Source organism: Castanea sativa, chromosome 10 (genome assembly GCF_040712315.1).
Source record: "Castanea sativa cultivar Marrone di Chiusa Pesio chromosome 10, ASM4071231v1".
Taxonomy (NCBI): Eukaryota; Viridiplantae; Streptophyta; class Magnoliopsida; order Fagales; family Fagaceae; genus Castanea; species Castanea sativa.
In genome coordinates, this window is record NC_134022.1 from 29,528,938 (window position 1) to 29,543,920 (window position 14,983).

The 14,983-nt window shown below is 37.4% G+C and overlaps 2 protein-coding genes and 1 long non-coding RNA gene across 4 annotated transcripts; 1 reads left to right on the top strand and 2 right to left on the bottom strand.

Moving 5' to 3' along the window:
- The first annotated feature begins 5,211 nt into the window (after positions 1-5,211).
- Positions 5,212-7,088, top strand: LOC142614251 (phosphoglycerate mutase-like protein AT74H). The gene is made up of 5 exons (XM_075786830.1): positions 5,212-5,857; positions 6,052-6,171; positions 6,250-6,463; positions 6,561-6,641; positions 6,758-7,088. The coding sequence occupies exons 1-5, from the start codon at positions 5,305-5,307 to the stop codon at positions 6,849-6,851; spliced, it is 1,062 nt and encodes a 353-aa protein (XP_075642945.1). The 5' UTR covers positions 5,212-5,304; the 3' UTR covers positions 6,852-7,088.
- On the bottom strand, positions 6,458-7,381 carry LOC142614252 (uncharacterized). Its single transcript, XR_012840389.1, has 2 exons — positions 6,970-7,381; positions 6,458-6,854 (listed from the first exon to the last, which is right to left on the bottom strand). It is a non-coding gene; the product is annotated as an uncharacterized LOC142614252 (long non-coding RNA).
- A 592-nt stretch (positions 7,382-7,973) lies between these two features.
- On the bottom strand, positions 7,974-14,751 carry LOC142614253 (uncharacterized). 2 transcript variants are annotated; one of them, XM_075786831.1, is made up of 5 exons: positions 14,184-14,745; positions 12,905-12,975; positions 12,431-12,754; positions 9,667-12,311; positions 7,974-9,555 (listed from the first exon to the last, which is right to left on the bottom strand). In XM_075786831.1, exons 2-5 carry the CDS (start codon positions 12,905-12,907, stop codon positions 8,307-8,309), a joined length of 4,221 nt encoding a protein of 1,406 aa, XP_075642946.1. In that variant the 5' UTR covers positions 12,908-12,975; positions 14,184-14,745; the 3' UTR covers positions 7,974-8,306. The 2 variants fall into 2 exon arrangements, with proteins under 2 accessions (XP_075642946.1, XP_075642947.1); XM_075786832.1 differs by lacking the exon at positions 12,905-12,975 and having other exon boundaries at positions 14,184-14,751.
- Positions 14,752-14,983: the final 232 nt, after the last annotated feature.

A 14,983-nucleotide genomic window follows, 5' to 3' on the forward strand; every position in this document is an offset into this window, starting at 1 on the left:
TTTTTATTTTATAAGATATGTGTATTACGGATAATTGATCACTTAAAAGTCCTTACTCATGAGTTCTAATTTAATCTAGGAAATAAAAGCTTTTAATTATTATAATTATTCTTGGAAATGTCATTTCCATCATATTGCCGCAAGACACTTATGTTTGAAGATATTACCTCCTACACCCAGTATACTATACACCCCTCTCACATAAATACAAATAGAATATACAAGATTCATATGTGAAACGCATCTTTCTAGTATGTACAAAATATTCATTGTACAAATACAAGATATAGACCCCTTTACTCCATAATTTAAAATAAACTTAAAATTGTCTACCTATGTAATTATTATACATAAAAAGCATATAATTATGGAAGTTGATGGGGGAGGCGGCCTATCATAATTTTCCCCTTTTTATAATACTTTTTTCAGGATCAATGATTTATGTTTATAAACTTCATTCATCCATCTCTCTCTTTTTCTTTTTCTTTGATAAAATCATCCTCTTTCTATTTCAGTCTCTCTTAAGATAATTCTTAATTTGCACCCTTTACAGAAGAGTACAAATATAAATATTCGTGATTATAAGAAAAAAAAATCAAAATTTTCTTCTGAAAAATAAAAAAGTAGCATACTATGTGGATTCCCAATATATAAGAACAGTTCGATTGTGTGATTCTTAGATGAGTTAGATGAGTATATCATCAATAGGATGGTCCCATATATAGAGCAGTTCGAGAGTGGGAACTTGACCAGCTACGACTGAAAGTTCACCACGTACCAAGAATGCATGGTTGGACTTTAGACACCAAACTTAACAATAAGTGTGGAAGCTACAGGGTATGTGAGAAAAGTTTCGATAGGGAAAGTTTTCCAAGCCAAGGACTACGTCAAATTTAAGCTAATATGTGGAACTAGACAAAAGATCCTTCAGCAATGACCAAACTCAGTGACTTTGTCAAGTATTCCACCCAAGTTTTAGTGCAGTGACAAATAATAATATCATGCACGTTTTGATTGGATTTTTTTCAAAGCTTTAGGGCATTTGGTTTTACTTTTACTATGGAAATCAAATTACTCTAATCCATTATGCTTTTAGGGCTAGAAGGATTATAGCAAAGATGAAAGAATAAAAATATCAAAATTATACAATTAAAACGATTTTTTTTATTATAAATATAATAATATTTAAGTTTATGGTTCCACTTCATAATTATTGTTTTTTACCAGTGAGTAAAGACATCAATGATCTGTTTTATGTAAACAAGATTTAAATTCAAGTTTTTTATTCAATGACTAAAAACTTTATTAATTGACCTAATTAGAAACCCACCAATTAAAATGAAGTTAATTCATATCTTTTGCTATTTTGGGTCTGTTTAGATACTACTTATTCCTGAAAACTGAAAACCGAAAACACTATAATAAAATAATTTTTAAATGTGTGAATAGTGCCTGAGACCTAATTTTAATGAAAATTTTGTTAAAAAAAGTACTTGTGGGTCTCATGAATAGTGCACAGGACCCACTGAGTTGGATGCAAAGGAAACTAAAACCAAATTCATGCTTCGTCACCCACTTTTCTTTCGTAGACTTTATTGGCGACATGAAATTTTTTTTTTTTTTATTGGTAACATGAATTGATACTTTTTTTTTTTTTTTTTTTTGAGAATGAAGATGAATTGATACTTTGAACATGAATCGTATGATGAAAATATAGTGAATAATTCAATTGAATTATAGAGATAATCCATATGCCACCAATTAATCAGACAATCCAAGGGGGAAAGATTAATTGAAGTAATGTTCCCAAAATTGCAAGATATCTATCTCACCCCTTTTATTTAATTAATTTCCTCCTTCGCTTGCACGAAAGCTGAGTCACCGACGGGACTAAAGTCAATGCAAATGACAAAAACCAAAAGAACTAGGAGCCTAGGTTTCTTTGTCTGACATTGGAATTGTTTCTTCAACAATGAATTTCTTTTTCTTGGTTTCTTTACTCCCTCTATAGCATTCACCTGAGCTCTTCTTTTAAATAACAAGTTAATTAAACTTGCACGTATACTTCAAATAGAATAATCTTTTGGTGTTGTCAATTACAAGAAGTTTCTTCGAGACCTTGATTGCATTTTCATTGGGTAGTTAAGAAAACCTATTTCTATAAGAGACAAATCCCATGAAAACTACTGTTTTGTGGGCATATGATTATGTAATAGTGCGAACTAATTTTTCTAACTAAATGGGCTGCTTGACCCAAGGATCTTGGTTTGGTGGTTCTATTAGGGGAAAGAGTTAGGAGAAGATAATAATGCAAGTTGTATTTTTGAGGTAAAACAAAGAATTGTCAATTTTCATCGTGTATTCCATTCCCTATGAATAATTTTAGGCTTCATATTCAAGTAGCAAACACACACAAGCACCAAAAATAAAACGACTATAGAAAAATGAAGATAAGATTAACGTTTGTATTCTTATCTATCTTTTTGAGTTTTAACTTTTATTGAAGTCCAGCTCTCAAGTTAGGAATCAGGAATTATTCTTTGGGGAACGAGCTATGGCATCATAATTCTATTATATAAAACTCAAATCACAAAACTCATAAGACTTTGCATTATTTTATGTCACAAATACTAGAAAATAAGAAAGATAATAATGATTTGAAGAAAAAAAAAAAAGAGTGTTTAAAAAAATTACAAAAATTAAGTATATTGAATACATATAATAAAACATAAATTCCCTATACAAAATTTAATTATTAATACCAACAACCATTGGGTAAATTCTATAACTTTATACATCCTATTGTATAGGATCAATTACATTTTAATTGCATATATAACAATTAGTGAGGGGGATACCTTTTGCAAGGTCAAAGGAGGGGCCGAAAATGATGATATTGTCACTGAACAACTAAAAATAGAAATTGATGTTTGAAAAAACCTTTGAGAAGAAAGTCTATCCAATAGACAATTTGTTTTTGGATTTTAATGATGAATTTTATTTAGCCACGTGCACGAAATATAAGTGTACAAAGACACTTAAAGAATTGTCATGTGTTATTCAATTTCACAATAACAATGAATTTGAGTATTAATTTTTTTTTTAAAAATTATACAAATATATTTGTAGTCTTAGTATTTTTTAGCCTTTTAATTAGACACCACTCTCTTTTTAAAAGTTTTTTAGAGGGCTACTCTATTTTTAGGGGAGTCAATTTATATTTTTTTAGGGACCTAACTCCTAAAAGTTTACATATTGATAAATAATACTTACAGGTGTTAAAAGTTCTTAAAAATTTTTGGGGGATGCCCCCTTTAGCCCAAATGAATTTCGCCCCTAAGCCAATGCCACTAAAAAAAACTCCATAAATCTCAAGGACCATTCGTTTTGGGTTCTCTTTCTTCTCTAGGAGTTTGCATCAATATTATATCCACAGCACTAAAATAGTAAATACTCAATCATTGTCTTCACTTGTTTAAAAATCCTTTATTGGACACTTCTAGTTGACCTTAGATGAAACGTTCTTTTTATGATCATAAGGTTAAAATTTCACAATATATTCACAACAAGATAAAATGTCAATTCACCACAAGCTGAAAAAAAAAATGATTACACTTAAACCCACCATAACTCAAAACATGGTTATTGTAAAACTCTATTGTAGGATTTTGTTGTATCCATAAACTTTGTCATAAATCACACTGAGACCTCCCATTTTAATCAATTTTTGCCTATCAAGGCAATTTGCGATCTTTCTCTGCAACCTTCCCAATAGGTTGGTTTTGTTTTGTTAGATAAATACCAAATCTTTATTGGAAGCAGAATAAGCCAGGAACTGAATACAACAGGAACAACACCCATCTGGTCCTGAAAAATAGCATTAACAAAAGGTTGGGGACCTCTAAGAGGATCAAAACACCCCAAAACAAAATTATGCAGAGACCACTGTCCAGAGCATGTGCTGCTCTATTGGCATCTCTACATATCCAGCAAAAACAAAATGAACAACTAGAGAAACAAAGAGTGATAGAATTAATAGAAGCCAAACAGTTCTTGATTCTCTAAGGCCTTTCCAAAGGATGATGAGCCAAACCATCACTATAGGCTGGTCATAATACAAAATAAAAGAAAACATATAATTTATTTCCCCTTACATCTTAAGTTATAAAGCACGAATTCAATATATTGTAACACGACTCTAGGTGATTTTATTGCCAAAGGAATATTCAATTTCGGGACATATTTCAGTTTTCTTTCAAGAATTTGGAAAACATGGTCTCCTAAAGATGTAGTATGTATCTGTTGACTTGGGAATCATTTTCTGTAGATGATAACGCACCAATAAAACATCATTCTAAAAAACTCAAGAAATTAAGAAAGTTAAAACTACTTTGAAAGGCTGACTTCTTAGGCAAAATGCATGCAGATAGCAATATTCATTTGCTATTTTTTATAAAAAAAATTTTATGAAAGGCTAATGACCTCTTTATTGGAGCACAAATTCTTCTCATAAAAAGAATGAACCAAAGCTACTCACTAAGTTAGGAGGCCCTTAGAATTCGAACTAGCAAGGTATAAAGTTAGAATTCTGAGTTTCATGAGTGTGGGCCAGGCTTATTCAAAATCTTTCAAGTCCCACACTATGCATTGGATAGGCAAACTATGGCCTGCCATTGTATGGACCACTACTCTCTTGCAACTTGAGCTGTAAACAAAAGGCTTATCATGAAAACCAGAATCACAGGCCCAATTAACTTAGGGACCCAATTTATAAGACCAATGAAGATATCAACACACCATAGCCACGCATATTGAAATTCGCGGACTACATTAGAGCATCAATTCCCATCATACTTGAGAGATTCCTCATTCTAATAGACAAAAATATTTGGGACCCAGAAAGACATTGGTCCCCTACTCGACTATTTAAGCTATAGGAGGAAAATGTTGGTTAAGTAAATGCACCTAACTTCATTGATAAATGTCAATTACTTTTGTTTTTAGTCAGGAATTTATGAACCTAATAAAGCTTGAAATGGTCCCCTTTCAATTTGCACCACACATCCACAACCATCAAATAAAGTTCATTCCTGATAATTATGGGAGAGCACAAAGTTCCAGCAAGGAAATTGGAAGGTATTTTCTATGACTTGAGACTTGAGAGTGGGTAGGGCCACTTTAGCATCAAGAAGCACATTTTTACCGATCACTGTCTTTTTCCAAAGTAAACTAAACTGAAACATGCCAAATAAATGACTAACATTTACAGTTTAGGTTTGCACACTAGATGCTGGTTCTCAAGTTATGGCCAATCTTTCTCTCACACTCAGTCCACTTATCTTTTTGACTGGCTCTCAAGCCATGGCCACTCTTTCTCACACTCTACCCTCAGCCTCAGCACTACCAATCTTGCAACCAAAAACCTTTACTTCCAACTCCATCAAATGCTGTGAGAACCAAAGGGAGACTGTTAAGCTGTCCACTAATGGGTTGGCTACTTTTCCCGAGAAGAATGCTCTTCATAGTTCAGCTGCTGCTACTGTTCGACCTCCTAGGCCTCGCCGGATAATCCTGGTCAGACATGGACAGAGTGAAGGGAATCTTGATGAGACTGCTTACACACGAATTGCTGATCCAAAGATTGCACTGACAGAGAAAGGAATGGCTGAAGCTGAGGAATGTGGGTTAGAAATTAGAGAGATGATTGAGCAAGACAAAATAGAAAATTGGAAGGTCTACTTCTATGTGTCTCCCTATAGAAGAACACTACAAACTTTAAAGAGCCTAGCTCGTGGATTTGAGCGCTCTAGAATTGCTGGCATGAGAGTAGAGCCTCGTCTAAGAGAACAAGATTTTGGTATCTAATCATATCATCTAAAGCAAAAATATAACACCATGTTTTCAAACCTTCTTTAGAACTCATAAAAGTATAGTTTGATTTTCAAACATGTATTACCAATACAATCATAAACTTACCTTCTAACCGTAATTTTTTCAATTCAAAAAGAAATTTCTTGTAATTGAGGTTTCACTTGCGCTTATCCATGACAGGCAATTTTCAGGATAGAGAGAAGATGCGACATGAGAAAGCTATCCGCATGCTTTACGGCCGTTTCTTTTACCGCTTTCCCAATGGCGAGTCCGCAGCTGATGTTTATGATAGAATAACAGGTAATTTTATTACTTGACAATCATCGTCTTGTCAAATTACAAGAAAAGGTTTCAACACTATCTGTATCAGTGCAACAGGGTTCAGAGAAACACTGAGATCAGATATTGATATTGGACGCTTTCAGCCACCAGGCGACCGAAATCCAGGCATGAACTTAGTGATAGTCTCCCATGGTCTAACACTTCGAGTATTTCTAATGAGATGGTACAAATGGACAGTAGAGCAATTTGAGCAGCTAAATAATTTGGGCAATGGAAAAATAATTGTTATGGAAAAAGGCTATGGTGGAAGGTAATCCCTTTTGCCATGTCAACAAATTAAACTATGTTTACATACTACAAATTCAGCGTATCTTTAGCAGTTGCTATACATCTCCTATTATCTATAGGTACAGCTTATTAATGCATCATTCTGAAGAAGAGCTAAGAGACTTTGGATTATCAGATGATATGCTAATGGATCAGGACTGGTAAAAACTAGTGATATTTTTACATTCCCAAATTCTTGACTGGTGATAAAATCCTAGATATTACAGGTTATTATAGCTATTTTGGCTAACCTTGGTTTTTGTTGGCTTTTGATAAGGCAAAAATTTGCCAGACCAGGTGAACTAAACTACGATTGCCCAATGATGAATTCCTTCTTCACCCACTTCGCTGATGAGGGCTGCAAGACCTGAGTGCTGGTACAGTAACATAATTATTAGCAAGTCACAAGAAAATGAAAGCAGGAGCTTAACATCGATATAACATAAACTAGATAAGCATAGCTGACTAGGTTTTCAGTTAAATCACTACCTCAATGTAAAAGAGGGAATCTCCTCAATGGTCTTGTGTGGAAACCAGAAAACTACTGTTCTCTATTTTTTTTTTTCCCCCTATACAGCACTAGCTCAGAAAATTGTGAAGTTTATCAAGTCCTTGCGTCTTTGATTAGCAATTTGATCATTATAATATAACCTGCTCCTGTGGCATCAATGACCATACCAGCAAGTGGTAGACTAAACAAGATAGAGATTTAAGTCCCTGAATTGAAACTTCAAGAATGATTCCCCGCTCAAGTACATTAAATCATGTTTACTTTTGGCTACTCAAATAGGTTCAGATGACGAGAGGCAAGCATAAACATGGAAACCGTCAAGTGAAATTGTAATTTGCATTCTTCTATTTCACCCAACTAACAGGATCCAAGATGATATTCTGATATCTCCTACAAAATAATTCAGCGCATTGCAATAACAATCTGAGAAGACTAGATCTACCAAACTATTGTAAACATTCTACAAAGTAAAACAGGTAAGTAATCTATTTATTAAAAAAAGAAAGGGCCGGGGGGGGCGCAAGTAATCCATCTGCTCCTAATATGCAATCAATGGAAGGAGTACCATATTTTAATGTATAGCTTCACCAGCATTGAAGTGTCATTCAAGAAGCATTAATTCACATAAAGTACTCAGAAATTAACCGAACCTGCAAAACCAGGCAAAAGAATGACACTTACCACCATTTGCTTCTACAATTATGACCATATGAGCCTTGTCCAATGGGAATTTACAAATTTCAATCCCTCCTTGCCTAAAGAAAAAGGCACCCAGTATAGCATGACCATAATGTAAAACTCAATCTTCCTTATAGACGGACTTCAGAGGTTTGACGCTACTATGCAATAACATGGCCTCGAACACGAGACTCGGTGGTTACAATAGGCAAATACTGGTTTTTGTCATATTGTTCTAATTTTCCGGCAAAAACAGGGATAACTCGTAAATAATACAAAAATCAAATTCACTTGAAGAAAATGATGATAAAAAAAAAATGAAACTTTTCATTGATTTAATTAATATATTTCAACGGCCAACAAAAGAGGCTACATCGAACAGAATTGGCCACAAGACAACATATATTTAAAATGGAAAGTCAAAAATGAGAAGCAACCACTAGACCTCACCTAAAATTCAAAAAGAAAAACAAATGAGAGAATGCAAATCCAACAAGTGCTGGAATACAAGGAGAACTGCAGGGCTTGGATGCTTTCCTGCTGAAAATGAAAAAATTTCATCAGGTCCAACATATTTCTGTCTACCTGCAGACGCACCCAATGTGATGGAAAAAAAAGGGGGCACTGGGTACCAAGGTTACGAAGGTCTTTTCCTAGGAGATGATTCCTCTTCTCCTTCCCACATTGCAGATGGATTTGATTTTACATCATATTTCCCTTCTCGTTGGTATTCATATGGGCCTCCTTCTCCGGATCTTCTAGGTATGTCCCCTATTCGGCTGTCAATGCCCCCCCTGTTGAAATCCTTAGGATTCCCTCGGCTGTGGAAATCATCATTATCCTGATAACGAGAATTACGTGCCACAAAACCTTCAACATTATAACGAATCCGCTTAATAGGTTCATCCATATCATTACGTACTCCAGCATTACCTGGCCGATATTTATAAACATGTTTCCTTCTCTCATCATTGTTGCCACCATACCTTAGGCTGCCTCTACCAACTCCATCCATATCTGACAATCTTCCAGAATACAAAGGTCTGTAGCTCCGCGGGGCATCCACCAATTCAAACCTGTCATGTTGGTCAAATCTCCTATCTATAACTGAAGTACGTTGATTGTATCCATGCTCCCTGAAATGACCGACCCCTTCCCTCCTATCTCCAATCCATCTTGAGTTATGAGGAGGGGAACCACGACCTCTTCGCATTGACCTAAGTCCTACCACATGATCTGCCAAAAAGCCAGGCCGCTGGTAAGGTGACCGCTGTCTCTGCATCCTGATCTCAGATCTGAAAGGGGATTTACTTCTCTGTCTGAAACCTGAATTACCAGAAATAGGAGACCGAGTTCTAGATCTAGATGGAGATTTTGTGCAAAATTGATGTGCATGAGTATTCCCTCTTCTTTCAATAGGAGAAAAGCTTCTCTCTCTCCTGGTTGGAGGATGTGAATGGTTAAAAGAATCACGGAAATTACCAGGTAGTGGCCCATATCTCCCCCTAGGTCCCCTCCCATCAACTTGAGGACCATATCTTACAGATCTGCCCCTGCCAAGAGTCACGCGTCTATATGGGCTGATCTCTCTACCTGGTCTAACATCCACACGCATACCAAAAGCCTCATCCCTTCCAACTGGTGAACGACTTCTTAGAGACCGATGCGAACCATTTTCTGACACAACATGACGGAAATTCATTGTAGAATGATAATTAGGAGAATGATGCCGTTTTTGGCCCCTGTAGCTTTCTGAAGGATCAACCCAACGGTCACCTCCCAGATCTCTATTGTAAGCATGCCGAGAGTATCTACCCCTACCAAAGAATTCAGCAGATCCAGATTCCCTTTCAAATCTAGGAGTTAAACCATCAGCATCACTGAATCTGGGAAATAATAAATAAAAATAAGAAATTAGCAAAAAAAAAATCAATCTATACCGGCTAATCTAAATGAAATACCAAGCTAATATGAAAGTAAAAAGTCACAGATAGTACCTGCTTCCTTGCAAAGATAGCCTATCTTTTCCAAAAAGTATATCACGTGATGGTCGTACTTCAATATGTGACCGCAGATCCCTCTTAAACACTCCAGGTTCAGCCATCCTTGCCTCAGCATCAAATCCATCAACACAATCATTATCACTTTTCTTCCAGCTGCTGCCATCTCTAACTCCAGTCTCTGTATCTGAAAAAATTTGATGACACTCCGACTGCTCCCATCCAGACATTTCGATCTTTATACTAGCTGATTGGATTGCTTTCCTCATATCATCTCCCCTTGCATCAGTCTCATCAATTCTGGTCACCTTGTTGGTACTTACACCAGGTTTGTTGTCCATACTGTCACTTGTCCCAACAACATTGCTTGCATCTTTCCCTGTAAACTGTCCTCGCAAGCAAGGTATGCTAGTTTTGACTGTGCTTTCCTTTCCAGATCCTGCCTTAGTAACTTCTGTCAATAATGAGACACTAGGATGAGGTTGAAAGCTTGATTCCAGGGTATTCTTCATAACTTGATCACCTTCACAGCTCAAGGTGTTAGTGTTGTCAGATCCATAGTCCACATGTTCAGCTTCTACATCTTCACCATCATAATCTTCCCAAGTATGCAAAATGGATTCCCTGACCTCCCCATCTTCATACTGGGAATCATAATCCATGTCTAGTTCACTTGTTTTTTCAATTCCAGCTAAATGCCCATCATCATGACATACGTCAGAAACATAGTTGTTGTCCAAAGGTTCTTCTGGAGCCACCTTATCAGAAACATTAACAAGACCATCAGAATAACCAGATGGAGAGTGTAAGACTGCCACACTTTTTTCAGAGGACTTGGGTTCCCCATTATCGAGATGCATTTGAGAACCAGTTTCAGTATTATCTTCAACAGAAACTTCGCCTTGTTGAATGTTAACATCCACAATCCCTGCAGGTTGACCTCTAACCAGGACAGCAGAGGTGGGCAACTCTACGCAAATGTCAGAAGATTGAGAAGGACCCACTTCATCGGAGTTCACAGCAGAAATTTTCATTGCATTATCAAAAGACCCAGATTCTTGTAATTGACCAGCCTCCAAGCCAACTACATTGGTCGGTGCAATCCTATTATCAAGAATGGAAGCTCCTTCAGCACCCTCAGCATCTACACCATTAACATTCTCATTCTCACAGGTAGAATTACAAGGCAAAGCTATGGGCTCCTGCAGAACAACCTTAGTACCAGGGGAAATAATTTCACCTGTCTGAAAACCAGCAGTGTTGTCATCTACACTCTTCATACTAGTAATATCAACAGAAGCTGCATTGCTGTTATCTTCAGATACAAATGTGCTTGTACAATGTTTTGGTCTAGTATGAGTGAACCCTGAACAAAGATCCAAGCTGCCAACCTGATGCAAAGGTAAAGTTTCACTACTTACTGAAGAGCCAGACGTTACAGACTGGACTAAAGCATTTCTATCTGCATCAGCAGATGTTCGGAGCCCAAGTGCATCATCAACTGGAACCAAGTCAACAGATCCAGACTTAGGGCTAACACCCTCTAAACTATGACAGGATTGTGTTCCATGAACTGAAACCAAAGTTGGAGCCAAATCAATCTCAGAAGAAAGTTGCCCTCTCTGCGAGCAAATAGCACTATCAGTATCAGTGCACTGATCCAATTTATGCTCCTCTACATTTAATTTTTCTGTTTTATGTACCATATCTTTTGAATTACTTGACAGTGTTTCCTTTTCAGCATCACATTTAATGCTTCCAATTTTCTTGTCTTCAGAGTTCCCAGTCCTATCACTACAAGTGCTTTTCCCATATTCAGAGACGCCAACAGCAACATCAGTCTGAGAACCAGAACTCTGACCATCAAAAGGGCACTCCCATGCATCCATTACTGTATTTAAATCCCAGTGCAACCTACCATCTCGTGAGGAGGATTCCTGCATTCTAATCGTTCCCTCATCACTCTTGCTCAAAAGATCCTTTGACGTAGCCATAGAAAGATCCTGCAAGGATGTACCCTCCATTGTATGTCTTTGAGGCAGACAATTTGAGGATGAATTGGCAGTTCTTGAGGAGGCAGCTAGTTCTTCAGCAGGCATGATGGAAGTACAAGAACCACTTCCTTCTTTAGAAATTTCAGCAGAACTTTGGTCTTCCTTGGAAATTCCCTTTGACAAAGAACATGATTCACTATTCTTGAAATCTTCAAAAGCACCCTCACGCACAAAAGATTCTTCCATTCCTGAACCCTCCTCAACATGGCCATCATCTCCACCAAAACTGTTACTGCAGGCAGCAGCTGCAAGTATTGAGATACCAGAGAAATCTTCAACTTCATCAGGTTTATCGCTTGCCCTGACCAGGTTCTTTGCACCAATATCAATTTCAGTATCAACTATTTGACCCAAATCATTCATGGAAGCAGCAGCTTTAATTGCAACAGATCGAGATTTGACCAATGAATTGGGATGAAACTCCTCATGCAAATCATTTTTACACTTCAAGAGCAGTCCATTCTCCTCAGAATGTGGAGAAGGGATTCTAGGTGGTGGAGATGGTGATCTGAACATAAATCTCCTTTTCTTGATTGGCACATGTTCTACCTTTTCACTGAAGCGGCACCCAAGAACACTCACACCAAGCTGCCAAATAGATCAGGAAAAGATATTGTCACTCCTTATCACATGGGTATTTCTGCTGATAATAATTGCTGAAAGAATGTTAAAAAAAAAAAAAAAACAGTTTTGCATGTCAGGCTCACCTTCTCAGATTCAGAAACAGGCATGTCCACAGCTTTGGGGTCCTTATTGACTAGCTCTGCAATATTTCTCAAGCTTCTTGTCAGTGATTTCCTAGCACGCCTTGATGAACTCCTATTTCCTTTCGTAATATTTGTCCAAGTCAATTCAGAGTTGACATATCTAGTAAGTTCCAGACCAACAGCACCCGGCATGCTACTGGTTGATGGCACCCTCCCATTAACCAAAGGCTTTCCGCCGCAGGCTTTACAGGATGCCGTCGCGTCTTGTTTCTTGCTAATCTCAAGAGTAGAGGCAGACACCCCAGAGCAGGAACACAAGCTAATCTGCAAAGCAAAACAAGATTCATCCATACATGTGTTGAAAACCCTTAAAACACATCCACAATGATTGTAAATCCATATAAAGTTTCTCTAATTATAGCTGAAGGACAATGTGTCACGATGCAATGACAAAAAAGGATCCTTAATGCCCACCATTAGAAGGGAGCACTCATTGTTGACTAATCAGAGATGGAGAAAGTCCAGAAGCTTCTCAGACTTCCAGCCTGTGAAACATCCAAGGCTTAGGTCAGCACCACGCCCAGCACCAAAATAGTGTAGAAATTTATATTAAAACACTTAAAACAGTCCAAGAAAAATTGTTCACTAATGAGAGCACATTAATTTGATAACAAGACTCCACAATAATGGCCGCCTTAACTGCAGACTTTGGCTTTCGCCACAGCCAACTGTTGCAATTTGGGACAATGGGTTCTACAGAATGAACAATGAAGAGACCATAGACAAAGTTCAAGTAACACAGACACAGGGGCAAACACCCATGTTCTGAAAGAAACTTCTCTTTCATTATCAATAAATTTCCTATCCGATAAAGTGCTGAATCTGAGAAAGACCAGCAGGTAGCATAGACATAGTTTTAGAATAACAATTCCTTGATTCACAACCACCCAGATAGAGACAGAGCTGAACATTGTGACGAACACAAAGAGGGGCTCTATCTCTCTCCCAATTCGTATCAAAATTGCTAGATGCATAATAAAAACAATAACCCTATTTGATTTTTTTAGCCTACCATCCAGGGACTAAAACCAAATACTCCATCTTTTGATCAAGCAACCCTGGATCGTGGCCGTGGCCGTGGCGGTGGTAGCGGCGGCCTCATTACTACCACTGAAGTCGAGGTCCAAAATTCTCAAACAAAATTTTAACATAAATTTCATGAAAATCAATGAATCAATTGAAGCTCAATGAGAAGAGAATCGTGCAGATCTAATCAGATCAATGGGGTATTTAATTTATGACCCACAAAAACCCTATTAAAACTACTCCATACTATAACAATCAATCAGCGTTGATTTGATTTGATTTGGATTTGGATTTCATCATCAGCGTTTTTCAAAATCCAACGGCTGTGAGAGAGTGCAAGATATAGATGACACATTAAACGACGCCGCCGCTGAGATTGTAGGTCGTCCACTCGCAAATAAAAGGCCCTAGATAGATCTAGAGGCAAACCCTAAAAACCTCCATAAGATAAGAGACTTGAGAAAAATCTTCAACGAGTTTTCAAACTCCAAAATCCAATACTTTCTTCTCTAGTCCGGTAGATCTTGCAGCGTTCGGCGGCTTCGTCAAGACAAAACCGCACCATCGGCGCTAGGGTTATCTTTTTTTCCGGCAATCCAAACAACAAAACAACACGATACAAACACACAAACAAACACATATAAATCAAGGCTAGGGTTTCAGTTACCTGAAGAATCAAAAAAACAAAATCACCAACTCTTCTTCCCACCGAAAATACAATCAACCACAAATAAAACCACAGATCCTTTTTGCCGAATCCAACCAAATCGAACCGAACGGCACTCGTGGGAAAACGAAATATCAATCTTCAACAACAACAATGACAGAGAAAGAAAGAGAGACAGAGAGGCGCACGAGACTTGGGGGCTTGTTTGTTTGTTTGTATGTATGTATGTATGAAACTTCTTCTTCTTCTTCTTCTTCTTCCTTTCCTTTCCTTTCTTCCTTTTATAGCGAGAGATTATTCCTCTTCTTCCTCTATGGAATTGTGATTTGTGAGAGAGAGAGAGAGAGATAGAGAGAGCCTTTTTCCCTTCTGGATCTTTCCCCTGCTATTTCCTTCCACAAAACAATTTTTGTTTTTGTTTTTCCTTTTCCAATACGCCAACCAACAACGCCGCGCAGCACAAGAGAGATCCTTTTTCCCTTCTCTCCTTTTCTTTCCCTTCCTTTCCTTTCCTCTCCTCTCCTCTCTTTCCGTTTTTATTTGTGTGTGTGTGTGTTAATATGAACGCAAAGGCAGAGTTCCTTGACCACGTATTTATGCTATCTTTCATTCCCAAATCACCCTCCCATTTTTGCCCTTTTGTTTCCCTTTCTATCCCTGCCAGAATCGGTGCTAATTGGTGGAGAAATTGTATTGTGGTTTGGTTTAGGTATTAGGACTCAAATCACCACGAGTCAAACTCAAAACCCACACATGCCGATTATGAAGGGATCCGGATCCCTTCGCCTTTGACTATTAAG

Coding starts and splice junctions, on each gene's coding strand:
- LOC142614253 (XM_075786831.1), bottom strand. Junction 12,312..12,430: donor CTGTTTCTGAATCTGAGAAG/GTGAGCCTGACA, acceptor TCTATTTGGCAG/CTTGGTGTGAGTGTTCTTGG. Junction 9,556..9,666: donor CTATCTTTGCAAGGAAGCAG/GTACTATCTGTG, acceptor ATTATTTCCCAG/ATTCAGTGATGCTGATGGTT.
- LOC142614251 (XM_075786830.1), top strand. CDS start 5,305: ATGGCCAATCTTTCTCTCACACTCAGTCCACTTATCTTTTTGACTGGC. Junction 6,464..6,560: donor GAAAAAGGCTATGGTGGAAG/GTAATCCCTTTT, acceptor TATTATCTATAG/GTACAGCTTATTAATGCATC. Junction 6,642..6,757: donor ATGCTAATGGATCAGGACTG/GTAAAAACTAGT, acceptor GCTTTTGATAAG/GCAAAAATTTGCCAGACCAG.